Here is a 19,258-nt window from a genome sequence, read left to right as displayed (position 1 = left end):
CCATGATGGAAGCAATCAAATTGATACATGCAAGCCCCATTACTTTGTGCACATGCAATTGGGTTAGGAAATGGGTCTGGTATGGGTTCGATATAATTCAAAATCTCGAGCTCATTTGCAAAATATATTGTAGATTCTGAGATTCATAAATCACCTTCGTGCGCTTAGCAATGCAAGAAAAAAGCGACTTTCGTATATGGAAGTGGTTAACATTTTAGTTAGTCTTGCCAAACTAATGGCATTAAGGATTTCGAATATATTTGATGCTTTGGATTTGGCACGAACGATCTAAATACAATGCACACCATGTGCCTTATCTAATTTGAGATTCATGGATCGTCATCGTGCACTTAGCAATGCAATGAAAAGTCGACATTCATATATGGTAGTGGTTAATATTTTGGTTTGTCTTGCCAAACTAATGGCATTAAGGATTTCGAATATCTTTGATGCTTTGGATTTGGCACGAATGATCTAAATGCAATGCACACCATGTGCCTTGTCTGATTTGAGATTCATGGATCGCCGTCGTGCACTTAGCAGTGCAATGAAAAGTCGACATTCACATATGGAAGTGGTTAATATTTTGCATCCTACAAAACATTGATCCTACACAATTCCCCCTTTTTTTAACTTTATTTTTGGATCCTCACAAACACTATATATGTGAAGAATGGAATGCATGAGCATGCCAAGATTCATCAGCATTCGTGCTGCATGTGAGTGCATGCCTTTGTTGACCTCCTATCATGCTGCATTACTTCCCATGGGGGCACAAACTTTTACACATTTTATTTGGTTACAGTATTATTCTCTCTATATTGTAGGAAATCTTTGCCCATGTTCTGCACTCTAAAATAAAGGCATTATATAAAGATACAAGTAGCAATCTGAATAGAAAACCATTATACATTGTAGATGATGATGATGCCGATCCACATCAGATGCTTCAATATGTCTTTGTGGACGTGAGGAAGATGCTAACTAGTTGGGAAGGTCAATAATGGAGCCTAAGAAATAAAGATGAGGACTCTGAAAAAAGATGTTGTCTATGTCCAGTGGGTGGTCATCTGCTGCTTATTATATTAGCAGGTCCAGCCCTCAAGCTTTGACTTCTGAATTCAAAAAAAAAAAAAAACATGCAGTTTGACATGGCCACCCCAGTTAGAATTTGGGGCACCAAGTTTGAATTATAGACTAGAAGGGTGATACAAGTCTCTATCTTAAGATATCAAAATGCTGGGGCCATTAGGCCTTATTTAGGTATGGCTTGGGCAGAGGCAGAAAATGGTTGAAGGTCTGAAGTTTGAAGGGCCAGACAAGCTGCAAATAACTTGGAATCTAGGAGATCTTCTATTCAGAGATTCAGAGATGAAAGTTTTAATCTCAAAGTACAAAATTATATAAGATCGTAGTTTTCTTTAATACTTGATGCAGTTATGCGGTAAGAATCGTCGCAATAAGATATCTTCTTTTTCTATAATTTTGGCATCAACATAATAAATTGGACTTCAAGCACTGAACTTTCATGTTTTTACTACAATTGGAGGTAAATGAAATACAAGGGCAGAGGGTCAATACATGGGAGAAATCTGAATGGTGAAAACGAAGCGGCGCATACCGATTTTATGATGATGCATTTTCATTTCTTGAGACAATTTTTATGCATCTTATATTGATCTAAAGAGACACAGTTACATATATAGAGGGACCTGTGTTAATCCAAAAAAATAGCACTTAGTCCACTTGAAAATTTTCTCTTTGGTCGGGTAGGCTGTCTGATTAGTTTCATACCCATCAAATTGGAGTGAATTTTGTTTAGAACAAATCAAGCATCTCAGAAACACACTTCATGGGCATTAGCAAATGATAGGATTTCTTTTATCAATATGGGAATTTCAGAGGACCACCCGAAAAAGCATAGAAGATATTAACCACTAATTTTCTTATGGATCAATGTTACACTTTCAATCATATCAACCATTCAGACTGCATGACATTGCCAAAAGGAATCAAACAGTTTCCAAAATACCAAAGCAAGTTACAGGTTGATGAGCTACTTCATTAATCCAAGATGGTGCTTCCAATAGATGACTGCTACATCAACAATATAAACAAACCATGCTGTCACCAAAGAGGCTGTTGATATCTAGGGTATCAGTATATGCCCTTATTGCCCTAACAAATTAGCTTCAAACCAAGGATACTTGCAGAAATCCACAAATGCAAATGAGGAGAAACAAACACAACTAGTGAGTGAAGAGATGCGAAAAAACTTGCAGCATAACTTTTCCTACTCCATTTACTACCAACTTCTTTCGCTAACTGCCACCACATCTAGAACAAATGACGCCACAAACCATGATTGTTTTCAAAAATCTATCGCCCATTCATTGAGTTTTTTTTGTTGTTGCTGTTCTCATTTCATCAGTTTTGAGAACACTTAGATACTTATTGTGCAACTATAACCCAACAGATGAAGGGGAGGTAGCATGTAAAGGCCCAGTCCGGACCCGATCCACTTGATCAGCCTGGCCCATTACCGTCCCGTCCATGACATGCACGTGATAGGAGTAGAAGAGGTAGTTTTCTTCCCCTCGGCGACTCCGACTACGAGTCGGAGACCTAGGGCCACCGGATTCCTAGGGCTCCTCTATAGAAACACCTCCCAAACTCTCTGGGTCCTCCATTGACGATCATCGAGTTCCCTCCTCTCTCTTTTCTCCCCTTGAACTCACGGTTGTCCGTCTTCGTGTTCGCCGAAAATTGGGGCTACAGTGCTCACTGAAGCTGGTAAGAACCCCGAATCCTTCTTCTTTGGCCTCCCTTTCTCTATTAATCCGTTTTTGGTCGGCTTTCGCTAAGAAATCAATCGAAAATCACTATGAAACTCCTCTCTTGTTCCGCCTTTGATTTCCTCTTCTCTTCCTTTTTTGGTCACGTCCACCGTCAGCCCTTATCGCCGCAAGCTCCCGGCCTCTCCCCTGCATCGACCTCTAGCCCGTGGACTGGGACACAAATCCATCGATCTAAGAACGCCTCTGTTCTGCCCCTATTTTGATTATCCTCTTCCTTTTCTGGCCGTCGGTCGCTGCCACCACTTGCAACTGGGCCTCAGACTACATTACTGGCCCTCCAGCATTGACCCCCACCATGATTACAGCCATCGGTTCAGCCTCCTTATTTCCTTATTTTGCCAAGAAAGCAAGAAAGACGAAGAGAAGAAGAAGAAGAAGAAGGGAGGAGAAGGACGGAGAGAGCCCATCCCTCTCTTACTCTTATTTTTTTTCTAGGAGACCTATGGATCCCAGTACAGAATCTAAGAACCCTAGTTAAGCTTTGAAAAGAGGCCCTAAATTGTCTTGGCGGACGGGCCGCCTACTAGACTCGATCATCTCGGCCTTGTTAAGTGTCCTAAAATTCTCTGATGATGAGCCTTGTTGAACGACCTTGGCCCTGATCGAGTCCATGCCCCATGATTCATTGATCGAGTTGCTTACACCTGACCTGTCCAGAGTCGTTAAACACCGTCACCCGACCAATTATATCCTTTTCTTATTATTTTAATCCTATTAAAATCATCGAACAAAAATTAATTTTATTTTAATATTTTTAAATAGAGTTAACTGATTTGCCTAGTAAAGCTTGACAATCTAAGGGGAAAGAGGTAAATAGATCTTACTCTGTATTATTTTTCAAATTATCATATTTTTCATTCATATAATTTGCTAGCGAAGATATTATGTTTTTCTTAAAATTATAAATCAACATATATATTATAAAAATTATATTTTATTATAAAACAATAGTTTTATAAATATTTTAATAAAAATAACTGTGTTATAACATATGAATCAGATCATGTTATTTAGTATTTTTCATCTATATATGTATAAGTTTTAAGAGAAAAAAATATAAAGTTTCTTAAAGGCTCTCACTCACTTTAGTTTCAAACATGCCCTATGGGATTATAACATAATAAAATATATTCTTCCACAATAATTTCACAAAATTTTAAGTAACCAACAAGAAACTAAGTGTCCATTAGACAGGTCAAAACTGTCAAAGAGCATCTCTTTTGAGGAGGCTTTAAAAGTTAAACAAAGCAGAAAGGAATTGCGCAAAGCATCCAACTGTGCTGCTAAAATTTGCAGCACCAGTGAGCGAAGTTCATTTCTTTTCCCTTTTTCCCTAGTCTTGCCAACCATTAATGGCTACAAGCAACAACATCAACAGGACCTTGAAACTAAGAAATGTACAATAATTTTGAAAAGCATGGAAAAGGATATCCTACTCCACAAGTGGGAAAAGTGCCATTTGAAATTGAAGGAACTTTTCCTCACCAGATTCAATCTACAGGATGCTTGGCTTTCGCAAAGTCTGTACATCACTCTCCCTGCATCTATGGATTAGACCAGGTAATCATAATAGACCAGGAAAAGGCTGTCTGGAACTCTGAGAGGCAAACTATCTATATAGCCATGGAAGCGCCTCAAGTTTTCCTTTTCTAAAGTCACAGTGTCAACCACATCGCCATTGCTTGTGAGCACCCAGAGGTCTCTTGAACGAACTCTTTTCAGGCTTCCCCTGCAAAATGGGCAGGACTGCGATCTTGTATTCCTGAGTATTTGAAACAAAACCAATACTAGATAGCATTAGAAACTAACAAAACATCAATCAAACCAAGAACGAAAAGCAAATGAATAGTTGAGTGATCACCAGTCACGATAGCAGTTTATGCACATTGCATGGTTGCAGTTTGGCAGGACCATCTTGGTACAAATCTCCATACAAATTCCACATTCATTCTCTCTCTCCATATCCTTATCAGAAAGCTTTCTCCACACTTCCATCCTCTTCCTGCTCATTAGCTCTTTACATCGACCTCTATCTTTAGACTCATCTTTCTCCATCAAGAAACCTTCAAGTTGTTGAAGTGAAGGATATATAACAGCTGCAATTTTAATTCGGAAAAGAAGGCTATGCATTCAGCTATACAACAAAAAATAGACCCAAGAATGCACCAATGAAAGCTAGAAGGAAGAGTTGAAAATAGACCATAAAACTGGCTAAGGCTGGCCCTCCTTTCAAATGTAGATATTGTAGTGTTTCCATCAGTATAAACCTGAATCATTCAGATTAAAACTTCACTTGATCATCCAAGGGTCAATTTCATAGAAACAGAACCTACTACTTCTATGAATGAAATTTACTAAATTTCATATTGAAAACATACCTTGTAGATAAGTATGTGGAGAAGGCCTAGATAACTTGGGAGGGAATAACAACAAGTGCAGTCCATCCACTGGATTAGGAAAAGAAAGAATGGTGCCAGAGGGCTGTAAGATAGCTTCATCTGAAGGCATGCACCACCATAAGCTCTATGAATAGTATCTGCCCTGAAAATCCCACCATCCCATCATAATCAAACATCCATCCATCTCAATCCCCCATCTAAAAAAATCCACAATCCAACAAGAAAAATACTGGAAACAAATAAAATCAAAACCACATCAATAGCAAACAGTAGTTGCTTTCCAAAACTGAGTTCAAAGTTAGACTAAAGAATCAACATAATCCAAACAAACAGCAATAAGCAAAAAAAAAAAAGGACCCAAAAGTAGGCAGAGAGAGAGAGAGAGAGAGAGAGAGAGAGAGAGAGGTTACAGGGTGTTGGCATGGTGTATATCAGCTTCAAGGGTCTTGAGAGATCCTCTGAAGGATGAAGACCTGGCAAGCTGGCTCTGCAACATGATTTCAGGCCTTGGGGAGGGAGGAATAGAGATGCTAATAGATAGAGCTTGTGTGAAGAAGGAGGAGGAGGAAAGAAAGGATTGGGAACTCTTTTGGCTGCTCTTCCGAGCTCAAATGATGGATGTAGGATGATAAATGTTTGAGGGTGGTGGAAAAAAAAGCATCAAACAAATACAGGACTGCAGAGGGAAGGGAAGGGAAGGGAAGGGACAGCTGAGTTTCTAGAAATAATAATAATAACTCTAGATTGAATGGTTCCAAATTGGACAAAGCTGGTGGGGCCCGCGTGAGATAGACTGGGTTCAGTCCGCCCTTGTGTTGCTTGGGCGGCTCGAATTGGACCATTTGCTGGTCTCCTGGCCAGGCTAAGAAAGCCGGAATGAAAGTCAAATTTAATAAATAAAATATATAATTTTTATTTATATTTAAAATTTAGATATATAAGTATCTAAGATTTTTTGGCGGCTATAATCGATGTAGGACTAAACACACGCCCGTACGGATCCTGATAAGCCCGTGATCAACCTTCGCTTTGATACTATTTATAACAATTTAAGATCTTAAAATTTTTATTTTATTTTTTTTAATTCTATATAAATATCCAAACATGCGCCTGCACGAATTCTTACATATTTATATAATATTTATTAACTAAATTATATTTTAATATAATATTTAATAAACTGAGCTGAAAGATTCACTTCCCCATGCCCAACCTAAACATTGGATTCAAAGAATTAAAGATGTGGACAACTTGACTATAATTTTAATATAATAGTCATAGGTCGACCCAACTAAAAAATGCAACCTATTCTCTAGAATTCTTGACTTCAGAAAAACTAAAACCAATCAATACTTCAAAGGCAAAGCTCCCGTTCTCACTTCTCACCCAATTTAAACACCAGTTGAAGCAACCAAGTCAGCCCCAACTTGTTAGGTGAGTTGGAGATCAGGTTTGACTCAGGTTTAGGTATTTTTCGGATGGAGCAGATATATTGGTCTCTCAAGTTTAGATTGAAGTCTACTTTTGCATAGATCAAAATCATCATTTTGCTGATGATAAACCCAATCGACCAATGCTTTGAATGCATCGGTTTTGCCGGAAGATTCAAACTGACTTGTTTGGAGCTTACGTTATGGTTTTCTTGGACCAGTTTTGATCATCCTTGTAGAACTATTTAACATACATTTGGTCTTTTCTATAAGAATTATTTCATATAATTAGTTTGGAGGTTAGTTATGAACTTGATGTTTCGTCGTAAAATAAATAATGGGGCCAAATGTTATACAATTAGTGAGTGAAATATTTTCTACCTTTAGATGCATCAAATAACTTTTTTCATTATAACCTTTTAGGCGCAACAACTAATGCTATTAAAAGAATTATGTTTTATTTTGCTACTACGAAAATCCTATCAATTCTAGAGTAATTAAGGGCTTGAAACTTGGGAGAGACCAGGATACAATGAGAACAAGGAAGTTAATAAGTAGAAAGCACTGAATCAATAAGTAATTAATTAGCTGCTTTGGATTTTCCTTTCTGCTCCCATCAAATCCAAGTTCAATTTACCTCTCCCTATATCTGTATCTCATCCCTTTAATTTGATTTTTCCATGACCAGGTTCAAGTTCTCACCATGTTTAATCTTTATATTTTCTCGTCAAGATGTAACTTGTGTACTTTCAATATTTGAATCCTTCCTTCTTCTCTGTTGACATTGATTAATCTTTTATATTGTTGAAGATTACTTTTATCTTTCATGATGAGATTGTTATGGTATCGGAGATCCGATTGGCTTATATGGCGTAACATATATGGTTGGATAGGAACGCCTGAATCTTCGACGATAGACGGGAGTCTCCGTGGAGTATTGTGGAGAGAGCTCGTATCCAGGCGACTAAAAGATCACCAGGGCTATTATGGCGAGTTCATCTGGGATAGCCGGGGACATTTGGGACCCTAGCTCGGCTGCATTAGCGCCCAAGTTCCTCCTTATCTCTTGGGAGCCCCCACCCTCTGGCTGTCTAAAGGCGAACTTCGATGGTAGTGGTCCTGGAGTTGGCGGCAGGGCCGATGTAGGTTTTGTGATCAGAAATCACGACTCACATATGATTGTTGCGGGCGGGCGGATTGCCGATGGGCTTTCACCTATAGGAACGGAGCTTAGGGCAGCATGGAAGGGTATCTTCCACGTGAGACGGAGGCTGGGGAGTGAGCACATCATCTTTGAGGAAGACTCGGCCACAGTGATTGACTGGATATGGGAGGAGAGATGGAGAGGGATGGGAGTCCCCTGCTTTGCGACATCCGTTTGATGCAGAAAGACTGTAGCGCCTTTCAGACAATGTACGTATATTGAGAGGCGAACAACTAAAGATTGGGTTGCTTTCTATGCTGCGCAGCACTCCAGAGATATACGTTGGCCACATCAGGGGGCTAAGTTCCTCTATTTTGTATTAGTTCTTTTTCTTTAGTTTTTTGAGATGCTAGGCTTATTTGACATCCTCTAACTTATCAAAACGATTAAGATTTTCTCATTTTCATCTTCTTAGAATTGTGCGCGCCTGCCCCGTCATTCATGTTATGTAATAGGATATTTTTTTCGGCTAAAATAGTTTGACTCTACATCTTCTTTTTTACTTTTTGATACCATGCGTTCGAGCTGTGTTTTAAGACATTGTATTGTGCATATAAGAAAAAGGTATGGCAGTGTTGCTTGCTAAAGAGATGGTAATGAATGACAACCAACAGCTCACTAGTTGAGCATCTTGCTGGCCAATTAAAAGTGAATGCTATTCTTAAACGAGGATGGTCTCTCCTGGGCCACACACATCTACAGAGAGGCGAATAGCACCATACACGTCTACATAGAGGCAAATAGCGCGGCTGACTGGGTGGCCTCATTTGCGGTCCACCATTTAAAAGGATTCATTTGGGGGGACCATGTATCTATGCCCCAGTCTATGTGTTATTTGCTTTTTTTTTAATTTTGTTGGTTGTACCCATATCCGGCGCGTGTGAGTTGCCGTTTCACCCCCCAAAAAAAAAGTGAATGCTATTCTCCCATTGATCAAAGTGGTGAAAGAGTGAAATGCGACATTTTATTGCTATGTGTCTGCGATCTAGATTGAAAGAGAGAGTATTGAGACGGATGAATATTATTTTTTATTTATCGAACATACTAGCAAGAGAAGAAGTCTGGCTTTTCTTTTCTTTTTTTTTTTTGGTCAAAGATAGGAGGGGTAGAGGAAACCTCACCTGCATAGCAGCCCCCACTGGCCCCCTTTCCACCAGAAAATGTTCGATGCAGGCTGCAAGTTTTCGTGTATCCTCTCCGACCCATAGGTTTCTCCCACTGGATTCCTCACCCACGTGTGAGTACATCATCCCAGCACTACCTCGATACCAGCGAACCAGCAACGCTTCCACCGAAAGAATACGTTCAGGGCAAGGAATATTTATATCTAGTGGCGTAAAGAATACTTGGTAGGTGGAATTCGTTCAGTGCCCTCTTTTCCATTGTAAAATTTGCGTTACATTTAATTTTCAATGCAGATAGAGTATATTTGTTTGCATGCTGGAAGGTCCGCCTGTCAGTGGTCTTATAAGTGACCCACGATAGAACTTTAGCTCCTACCATGTTTGACAACCTTATGAAACATATCACACTTATTCAAAGCACTGACTAAATATGTAGTCCAATTCTTCCTACATGAAGATTTGTGAATAAATATGAGTTCATTCATGGGTAGTAAGTTTGCGTGTCAGCATTGAATTCCTGGTAGTAGATTCATAATTAAAAAAGTTTTTGTGATTGTTCTAGAAGAAATGGAACAAAAGATACATAGAACTAGGACAATTATTGTATGAGGTTTATACAATGCTAGATGTAGAGGTGCGATATGAGCATCATGAGCTGTTCCGTAATAAAACTAGTTGTTGCAGTGAACAGGTTTACGCCCACGCTTTTATTAGTGCAATAAATAACTTCATCATTGGATGGATTGTGACCAATTAAAGAGAGAATATTTTTTTAATTACGCAATGGGCCTCATGGTGCAGGATACACCTAAAAGGGATCCAATATGCACTCCTAGATGATTCACAATATTGAATGGATATTTTGTGATCGGAAGTCTGATAATGAAATGATGTAGAAGAGAACTGACATGCAAAAGAAATTTGAGACTATGGGAGAGATTAGATGCTGAGATTCGATACAGTAGATGGTTTGATGACATAGTTTTTTTTTTTTTTTTGCTAAAAAAGAGGAGAAGGGGGGAAGAAGGGACAAGCCCACCCCCGCGTAGCAGCTTCCACTGGGCTCCCCACCCCGCCAGGAGAATGTTCAATGCGGGCAAATCGGGTCGTGTGTTGGGCACGCCGACCTATTTTACTTATACCCTCCCACTCGTGAGCTGGCTCGGTTACCCGACCCGACCCTCCGTGTGAGTACGTTACACCTGACACCACCCAGGCTACCAGCCGACCAGTAGCACTTCCAGACCCCGTGTCCAGGCGTGGAGCATTCGGTCCCCAAATTTAATCGACGCCCGCGCGTTTCAAACCTGGAACCACTTGGTTGGAAGTAAACGCCCCGTTCCAACTGGGCTACCACCTTGGTGGCTTTGATGACATAGTTCGGTACACCTAAAACTCCTACAAAATTTTAACTATAGATCTATGTGCGGAGTCCAGTAGGGATTTTGAAGGAAAAATAAAGGATGTTCCAATGGTGGTTGGTTGTTTCAATCTTCGCTTGCTTCTTTCTGATGGAGGGCCGTTCATTAATAAAAAAATTAGGCACATTTTTATTAGGCATAAATATAGAAATTTGAAAACTTTATTTTTATAAGAACTTGAGAACTGAAATTTTATGGATCCTACAAATAAAATTTTATTTTATGCAGAATTTTATTAGGGTTTTAGATTGTCTATTTAAATTCATTGCTTCTGGGCAAACCCCTACTATAGGCAAGAGGCACAACATGTTGTTATTCGATGCATGGACTATGGTTGATGATCTTAGCTTCATTTGAGATTTCATATCTCTGTAGGGAGGGAAATTAGGCTAGGGATTAGTTGGTTGGGGTAATAATGCTAAGGCTAGCAAGGACAACTTCGTTATGGGCTCTAAATATTTACTCCCTCCTTCTGAAATAAAAAAATAAAAAATCATATCCAAGTGGTTGAGTCCTCTAAAGCTCTGTTTGGAGGAGCTGTTGGCAGTTGAGCTTTGGAAAGTAGAGTTTTCCAACCGAGGCTAAAAGTATTTTTTTCGGAAAGCTTCAAAATGAAGCTTTTTCTAAAAAACTGTTTTTAGCTTTTTGAAAAAGTTGAAATAGCTTTCCAAAATTTTTACTAAATATTCCTATTTCATTTAAAAATGCTTTTGCATGGTCAGAAAGTATTTTTTGGTTCTCCAAAAGCTTCCCCAAACAGGGCCTAAATCGTAATAACGTGTTCTATATACTTCTTTTAATACCCGTATCATTTCTTTTATGGTTACCAAAATAGACTACCCTAAGAAAATTAAATCGAGAGTGTGATATAACTTGATAGATGGGATCACATCTATCAGATATTGGGAGGATGTAGCACTTTTCAATTGTGCATGCCTGTCGGGAGGCAAACCGAGCTGCTGACTGGGTGGCTACCTATGCGGCGCAGCATTCTGAAAAGATCTTCTGGACTCATCAGGGGGTCCTTCCAGCACCGCTATGCCAGATTCTTACTTTTGATTCGGTTGGCCATACCTACACCAGAGTGGGATGGGTAGTCGGTGTAACAATAAATAAATAAATAAATAAATAAAGATTGGATCACATCCATCTTTGACGAGATACTTAAAACTGAGGTTCAAATTTGGGTGCTTGTGGGTGAGTCGGTTTTGACGTCCTGGTGCAATCGGGATTTCCCCTCACCGACTCACCGTGTGACTCGCAGATTTCCGCCTGTGGAGTGCGGAAACCCTCGCAAGACATATTCTCCAGTGCTCGCTTGTCATCGTCACGAAGAAGGGAAGCTAGGGTTTCTTGATTGATCGAAATCTCCAGGGAGGGGAAAGGCGATCCCATCGTTGTTCTTTAGATCCAGAAGATAACTCGGAGGAGGAGATGTCTGTGACGGCGGGTATCAGTGATTCGGCGATTGCCGTCCGTGATAAGCTCAGGGGGAAGATTGGCCAGACCAAGGTCAAGAGGTACTGGCCTGGAAAGGCCCCGGAATGGGCTGATGAAGTCGAGGAGGATGCCGATATCCGGAGCGCGAGGTTGGCCGCTCTCGAGAAGGCCTTTCCGACTCGCGATGATTCTGATGTTGCCCAGAAAGACGACCGCAGGCTGCGTCGTCTGGCGGAGAGCAGGGTGGATAACAAGGAGGAAGTGAGGGCTGATCATAGGCGGATCCGGCAAGCGGAGATAATATCCACCATTGAAGAGGAGAAGGATCGGCTGGAGGAGCTGGAGGAGGAGGATGACGAGGCATTTGAGGAGAGGAGGAGGAGATTAAGAGAGAAGCTTCTTCAGAGGGAGCAGGAAGAGGCTGCCCTTCCCCCGGAAGAAGAGGAGGAAGAAGCTGAAGAGGAGGAGGAGGAGGAATCAGAGTATGAAACAGACTCAGAGGAGGAGCAAATGGGTATTGCCATGGTGAAACCTGTCTTTATTCCGAAATCGCAGCGGGACACCATTGCAGAGAGGGAGAGGCTTGAAGAGGAGGAGAGGCGTCTTGAAGAGCTGGTGAAGAGGAAATTAGAGGAAAGAAAGGTCGAGACAAAGCAGATTGTGGTGGAGGAGATAAGGAAAGATGAAGAAATTCAGAAGAATTTGGAGGCAGAGGCAAACATTGCCGATGTTGACACGGATGATGAGGTAAATGAGGCTGAGGAGTATGAGGCATGGAAGGCTAGAGAGATTGCAAGGATTAAGAGGGACAGGGAGGACAGAGAGGCAAGATTGAAGGAGAAGGAAGAAATTGAGAAGGTGAGGAACATGACGGAGGAGGAGCGGCGGGAATGGGAGAGGAGGAATCCGAAGCCACTCCCCCAACCCAAGCAGAAGTGGAAGTTCATGCAGAAGTACTACCATAAGGGTGCCTTCTTCCAGTCGGATGCTGATGAACGTGCCGCTACAGCAGGTTCAGATGGTATCTACACACGTGATTTCTCGGCACCAACAGGGGAAGATAAGATGGACAAGACCATACTACCGAAGGTCATGCAAGTCAAGCACTTTGGACGCAGTGGAAGGACCAAATGGACTCATCTTGTTAATGAGGATACAACTGATTGGAACACTCCGTAAGTACTTTGGCTCTTTGAGATTATTGACTTATATTGTGCCATCAGTCCCATTAGTTCTATGTTTTTCCCCCTTTCTTTCTTATAGTGGTAGTGTTCTTAAGGTTTATGTTCAAATATCTGGAGAAAAACAGAATTAAGATTACAATATAGAAAAAAATTCCATATGGAATCATAGGCACACCATGTTCGTGTCAACAAATCATTGCTAAAGCTATACTAACAAACATCATTTCTCTATGTGCTACATTTTTGTAGATCCCTCTAATGCATTTTACATCAAATCATTGCTTCTTTCATTCCGAATGTCAACAAATCATTGCTAAAGCTATACTAACAAATATCATTTCTCTATGTGCTACATTTGTGTTGAACAATATCATCCATCATTTTGGGGTGAAAAACATTTGCAGAGCCTAGCTAATGATCTTGATTGCTTCTTTCATTCAGAAATACCTGACAAGTATCTTGACTTTCTACTAATGTTCTTTTTTTTTTCTGTTATTACAGGTGGGCCACTAATGGTCCTCTTCGAGCAAAGTACAACACTAAAATGGCAGGCATGAATGCGCCTATTGCAAAACCTAAAGGAAGCAAGAAATTGAAGGATTGGGATAACAAATAGTTTGGTTCCATGATGAAGATGGACATATATATATATATATATGTAGTTATTAATCCTTTGCTTCCTTTTTTTTCTTCGTATGGATGTTTATGCCAGGTTTCTGGATCCTGTTCTTTATTTTATACTTCAATCTATTTCCTTTACAAGTTTTTATCCCCCTGAGTGACACTTTTCATATGCACAATGAGTCCCTTGATTGATTTTTTTTTCCTAACAAGCCTTATTAGTGAAGAATATGCTTTAAGTTTAACTACTCTTGGTGATTTGGAGGTTCAATTTTTATAGTTCAAGGGGATAGCTTGGTGGATTATACTCTATGTCTATTGCTTTATTTTTGTTGGATGTCAGATAATTCATGGTATTTGTTAGACAACGAGAGATGATTGGGCCAAAGTTTGTCACAAATTTCTATTTTTCTGATGATGTTGAATTCCCAATCTTGTCCATAGACTTGCCTATCCAAACTAATGATGCAGAAAATGGATATTGCTAACAGGAAAGGTTTCTTGAATGAACCTGCTAGTGGAGTCATTTGAAAGTTTTCATACAGGTTACTGCCTAGAAATTGGAACCTGAGGATGAATGGGCCAAATCATGATGCTCTTGAAAGAAGAGAAATGGATAAGTCTTCTGAAGCCAAGGAAGTACTATGAGAAAATCGTCATAACAATATTGACATCCTTGCAGTTACTTCATTTTCTGGAGTAAAAGACAGAATCATCAGAAAGGATATCTATGTAAAGTTTTCAGGTATGATGTCACTTGGTGTTTGTCTTGTTCTTATTTAGTTTTGTAAGTGCTGTCCAGATCTCTGGACTTGAAAGTTGCCATATCATGCAGATGATTTCCAGTCAGCCTTTTAAGAATAACATTATGGGATATCTTTCCCTTTTTACGCTGTTTATTGGGAGAGATAACACACTAACTAATCTCTGGTATGAAAAGCATTATTGACTGTGAATATTTCCATAAGGTTATTTATGTTTCAATTATGTGCGCTGTAGATTTGTTCAATATGCTTGCGCAGTATCATATATCTACTAGAGGTTCCAAAAGCAGTGACTAAAATGGTACCATACTCTAATATCATCCTTTTGTATCCCCAGGTTTTGATTGTGGACCATAGATTTAGACCACTTCAGGAAGACCTTTTGCTATAGTTATTAAATTTCAGTTTTGGTGAACTCAGAGTAGTTGGTGTAGCTGCAGTGGTTTCAAATCTAGAAATGCCTCTCTATGTCGTAAATCTGATTATTGATCAACAGAAAATAAGCTACTAGCTTGACCATGATTTGATCAAGCATTTGAAAAATCTTATCTATGTATTTATCTTTTATAATGAATGGTCCAGGGTTAAACTTAACAATGAAGGAACCTCCACCAGTCAAAGGAGACTCACTAAATGTCAATAGATCATGCATTATATTGGAAAAGCTTTCCTCTAAACTCCAACAGTATAGAAGAACCATAAATCACCCCTATCTGTACATCTTATCATGTAAAATATGCTTCATGTAAACCTATTTCCTTAAGGAATTAAACTCTAAGCTACCTTTTTTGACTTGAGAAGACTTTCTATTATATAGCCAAGAAACTGAAAACGAAGGTGGGCTTGTATCTGTGTCGAGGTTTAGCATGAAGCAAAAGTTCAAATTAGATCCTAAATCTCTACAAAAGGGATTATAAATAAGACTCTAACTATAACAATCATTGATCAAACACCCAAAAACTTAAAAAACTTCCCCTTAGAACATTATAACAAGAAAAGACCTCTAGGAATCAAATAGACGCCTTAAGATTCAATATTAGAAAATATAATAGATAATTAGATCAACGTCAATGTTCTACATTGGGATCTATAAGTTTCTCAAGAAGCATCCTTTGACAAGATCTGAAAATCCAGTTTTGGTTTTGGTCTTGATGGGATGGATAGATTGTATTCTAGCAGTTTTGCTGTGTCCAAATCCAGTATTAGCAGTGTTGGCTAAAAACTAAAAAGAAATTTTTGACGTCAAAAGCTAGCTTGTTTTTAGCAAATTTGTCATTTAGCTAGGGTGCCTACTTGTGTAACAATTGGTTGTTCAGTTGGCATTTTGTCATTATTATTCTCATATACCATGATTGATGATGAACCATGAATATATCATTACCAACTTGTTATGTATTGAAGCACAATATATAACCTATGTTCACATATTTGCACAACTAGTGTTGTATTTTAGTTGAAAATTGGCTGTATGATCTATTGGAGAAATGGCAGACTTGTTTCATTAGTTTTTCTTCTTAGTATGTTGAAGTAGTTGAAAATAAGTGTTTGCTCTTTGGAACCTATAAATATAACATTTTTTCCAAAATTTATAAAAGAGATTGTACGAAAAAAATTCTAACTTGAGGATCTCGACTTTTCATTATTTTTTATGTTTGTTTATATGTATTTTTACTTTCCATTTTGTAAAATTATATTGAGACATGATTTCTATGCACCTTTCTTTAGGCAAAAGGCATTTTGATCCACAACTTCTCTTTTGCAATGGGACCTTAATTTAATTTGTGTCGGTCCCACTTACTACTAGGAAATGGTGTGTTCACTTACACATGGACATAACTCATCAATGTTTAGCATTTTAAGCATACGATATCTTGTGTTGTCACATCTACTATATGTTATAGCCTATTGAACACACACATGCTCTCATTAAGACTTACTAATCATGGCCATTTATATATGAAAATGGAGAATATTAAATCTATGTTCTTTTTTTCTCTTGAAGATGGGTTGTGGTTACCATACTTGCATTCAAGGTTTGTAGTATCGGTGCATACCACCCCATAGTGGATTACCATTACCGTACTGGGCATACCATACTATACTGTTACCAAACCAAAACTCGGTATGGGGGATGTACCAAGTGTCATTATGTTGAACCAACCCTGTATCAGGTGTATCGTCGCTATACCGACATAGTACTGGTTTGGGGTATGATATCAAGATTATGAGATTTATGATATTCTTAATAAAAATTTTAATATGTTGAATCCAAGATGCCTATTATTGGTCATCCAAAAATGTTTATTCCTTCAGAGTTTGCTTAAAATGTTACCCATCACAGCCTATTACAATCAATAGTTCAATGCTCAAGAACAAGATAGCTAGAGATAAAGATTTGGAATTTGGATAATCCAACATATTGCTCAAAGTTGGATAACCAAAAAGCAAGGTTGTGAAAAGGCCGAGCCACGGCTAGTTGGTAGACCCCCTCAATGGCCTAGGGAAAATTCAAGAATAATTCAATATTTTTCAATAATTTGGAGAATATTGTTACGGTGATCATGACTCTTTTGAGATGTACAATCTTTTTAGATTATATTACAAAGTGCAAGTATTTCGATTGTTAGCACTCCTAGAAAATTGAGGCAGTTTTTCCCCTTTTTTTGGTCAAAGATATTACAGATTGTTAATAAACAAAAATATTGTGCAATTCCATACATATACAAATCCTTCACTTGTCCTTTAAAACTAATTATTAGGAAGCAAAAATGTCTGAAAATTATCTTTTTTTCTTTATTCTAGCGTGATTTGTATCTTATGTGTGGAAGTCTTTGTATTTTGTATGCGAAAACCTTTGTTATAAACTATTTTAAACATGTTCATTTCTTAATAGCAGGAATTTTTCATTTAGGGCCCAGAACGTGCTTCCAAAACTCTTGGGGAACTCATCCCAACACTCACTTCCTAAATTTTCTCTTATTAACTTTTTTAAAAGAATATCTTCACCATACTAGCACCCTACCCGCTTCCGGTAACTAAGGATCATTTCTGTGGTGCTTGTGGTCTGCCACTTTGGAAACCTTCCTAAAGAAGGCGCTAATCAGAATTGGCCAAGTTGCCAAAGCATCTCTTTTTCATTCATATTGCTATTGTCCATTATAGTGCTCATGCTGCTTTGATAATGAAATCCTATAAAAAGGTTTCCTATAATCCATACGTCGCTTTTGTTAGCTTTCATATCATGTTTTCATAATATATATTTACCCCTCAATGATAATCCAAAGTTTTAAGTTTCGGCTGAAATCAATCATTTTTAGTGAACATTGATTAGTCTCAACCAAGACTAAAGCGAAATTTACCCCAAATTCAGGTTTAGGGCGGTGTTGGTACTATCATCTAGTTTTGACCGAAACTTATTTGTTTCAATGGTTTTGGCCAATTTTAGCCAAAACTGATAAACTAACTATAAATGTTTTTTTTCAATTCTGTTTTTGTTGTTTATAATTACATTGGAGCCATATATTTATTTTTTTAAGTACATAGGATGTGTCATATAATTTTCAATGATTTTTTTTTCTTTTGCTTGACTGGTAATGAATATAACCTTGACAGGCCAAGGCAAGGAATGCTGAACCGGCCCGTGCCGGCCGGTTCAGCCCGTACCGAACCAGTACCGGCTCTGACCGGTCCAATTCGGCGTTAAAAACTGGTACCGGCCCGAATTGGCTCGTACCAGCCCGAACCGGCCAACCGTACGAGCTCGTACCGGCCCGAACCGGTTCCAATTTTTTTGGAGCTTTTGGATGCGTGAACCGGACTGAACTAGTGGTATCAGTTCGGTACTTGTCTGAACTGGTACCGAACTGGTACAGGCGCCAACTGGTACGCCTATTAGTACCAGTTCGGCGATCCTGGGGCCAAGGTATCAAAAGATCCCTTATTACAACATTATAAAAGGACTAATTTAAACAAATAAATCCAAGATGTTTCAAGAATATAATATTTGGTTTTATATAAAATAAATAACATTCTTTAACTACATACAAATGATGAAGTAGGCACTTCAAAAGTCTAAGAATTTAATCTATTTTTAAATAAAAAATTGAAGAAAAAATATTTGAATGTATTTGGTACTAAAAGGCTTTAAAATTGGCCTATCATGTACTTTCTGACATATGAAGTTCAAGAAGAAAATTTCATATTATATGTATAATGTTCACAGTTACTCATGAAATAATATCTTCAGCTTAAGATTGTCGAATCACAAATAAGGAATGTATATAACACAAAATACTTTAATTTTTTGTCTAATATATTGGCTTATTCTATTTTTGATCTATATTTTTCAAAAAATTTCTCAATTTTTTTTGGGAACTTGGAATACGGAACTTTCGAAACCACTGAGACGGCCAAATTGGAACTTCACAAACCCAGCCAGAGTTAAAACTAAAATCGAGTTTTCAAACCTTGCAATAATCTCATTCTTCATCTCACATTTGTGGCATTATTATTGGAAGTGATCAAGAATTATTTAAGATTACATACTTATATTTTTCTTTCCTTCTAATACTTTAGCTATTTGATTTTCAGGATTCAAATTAAACAATATGCACAATGAATACTTGAAAGCTTGTTTTCTTGCTTTGGATAGCAAAAATTCAAGGGTTTAATTATGTAGAAGTAGACTTGAATCTTATTGGTGGCACCATCCGAACAGCTGCTACAGAGTTTGATCCTAACTGATGTTACTCTAGAAGGTAGGTATGGCAAAATATAACTTATTTGCATTGGGTATATGTTCAGAATGGGAAAA

The 19,258-nt window shown here is 38.4% G+C and overlaps 2 protein-coding genes across 2 annotated transcripts; one reads left to right on the top strand and one right to left on the bottom strand.

Moving 5' to 3' along the window:
* Positions 1-3,931: 3,931 nt before the first annotated feature.
* Positions 3,932-5,971, bottom strand: LOC103700497 (E3 ubiquitin-protein ligase AIRP2-like). Its single transcript, XM_039131436.3, has 5 exons — positions 5,668-5,971; positions 5,237-5,399; positions 5,059-5,125; positions 4,720-4,954; positions 3,932-4,620 (listed from the first exon to the last, which is right to left on the bottom strand). Exons 1-5 carry the CDS (start codon positions 5,751-5,753, stop codon positions 4,410-4,412), a joined length of 762 nt encoding a protein of 253 aa, XP_038987364.1. The 5' UTR covers positions 5,754-5,971; the 3' UTR covers positions 3,932-4,409.
* A 5,659-nt stretch (positions 5,972-11,630) lies between these two features.
* On the top strand, positions 11,631-13,829 carry LOC103714463 (uncharacterized). Its single transcript, XM_008801717.6, has 2 exons — positions 11,631-13,051; positions 13,562-13,829. The coding sequence occupies exons 1-2, from the start codon at positions 11,871-11,873 to the stop codon at positions 13,674-13,676; spliced, it is 1,296 nt and encodes a 431-aa protein (XP_008799939.3). The 5' UTR covers positions 11,631-11,870; the 3' UTR covers positions 13,677-13,829.
* Positions 13,830-19,258: the final 5,429 nt, after the last annotated feature.

Source organism: Phoenix dactylifera, chromosome 18, assembly GCF_051530095.1.
Source record: "Phoenix dactylifera cultivar Ajwa chromosome 18, Ajwa_hap1_PhDact_Kaust_v1.1, whole genome shotgun sequence".
In the NCBI taxonomy this organism is placed as follows: domain Eukaryota; kingdom Viridiplantae; phylum Streptophyta; class Magnoliopsida; order Arecales; family Arecaceae; genus Phoenix; species Phoenix dactylifera.
This window is presented reverse-complemented; position numbering and strand designations above follow the sequence as displayed.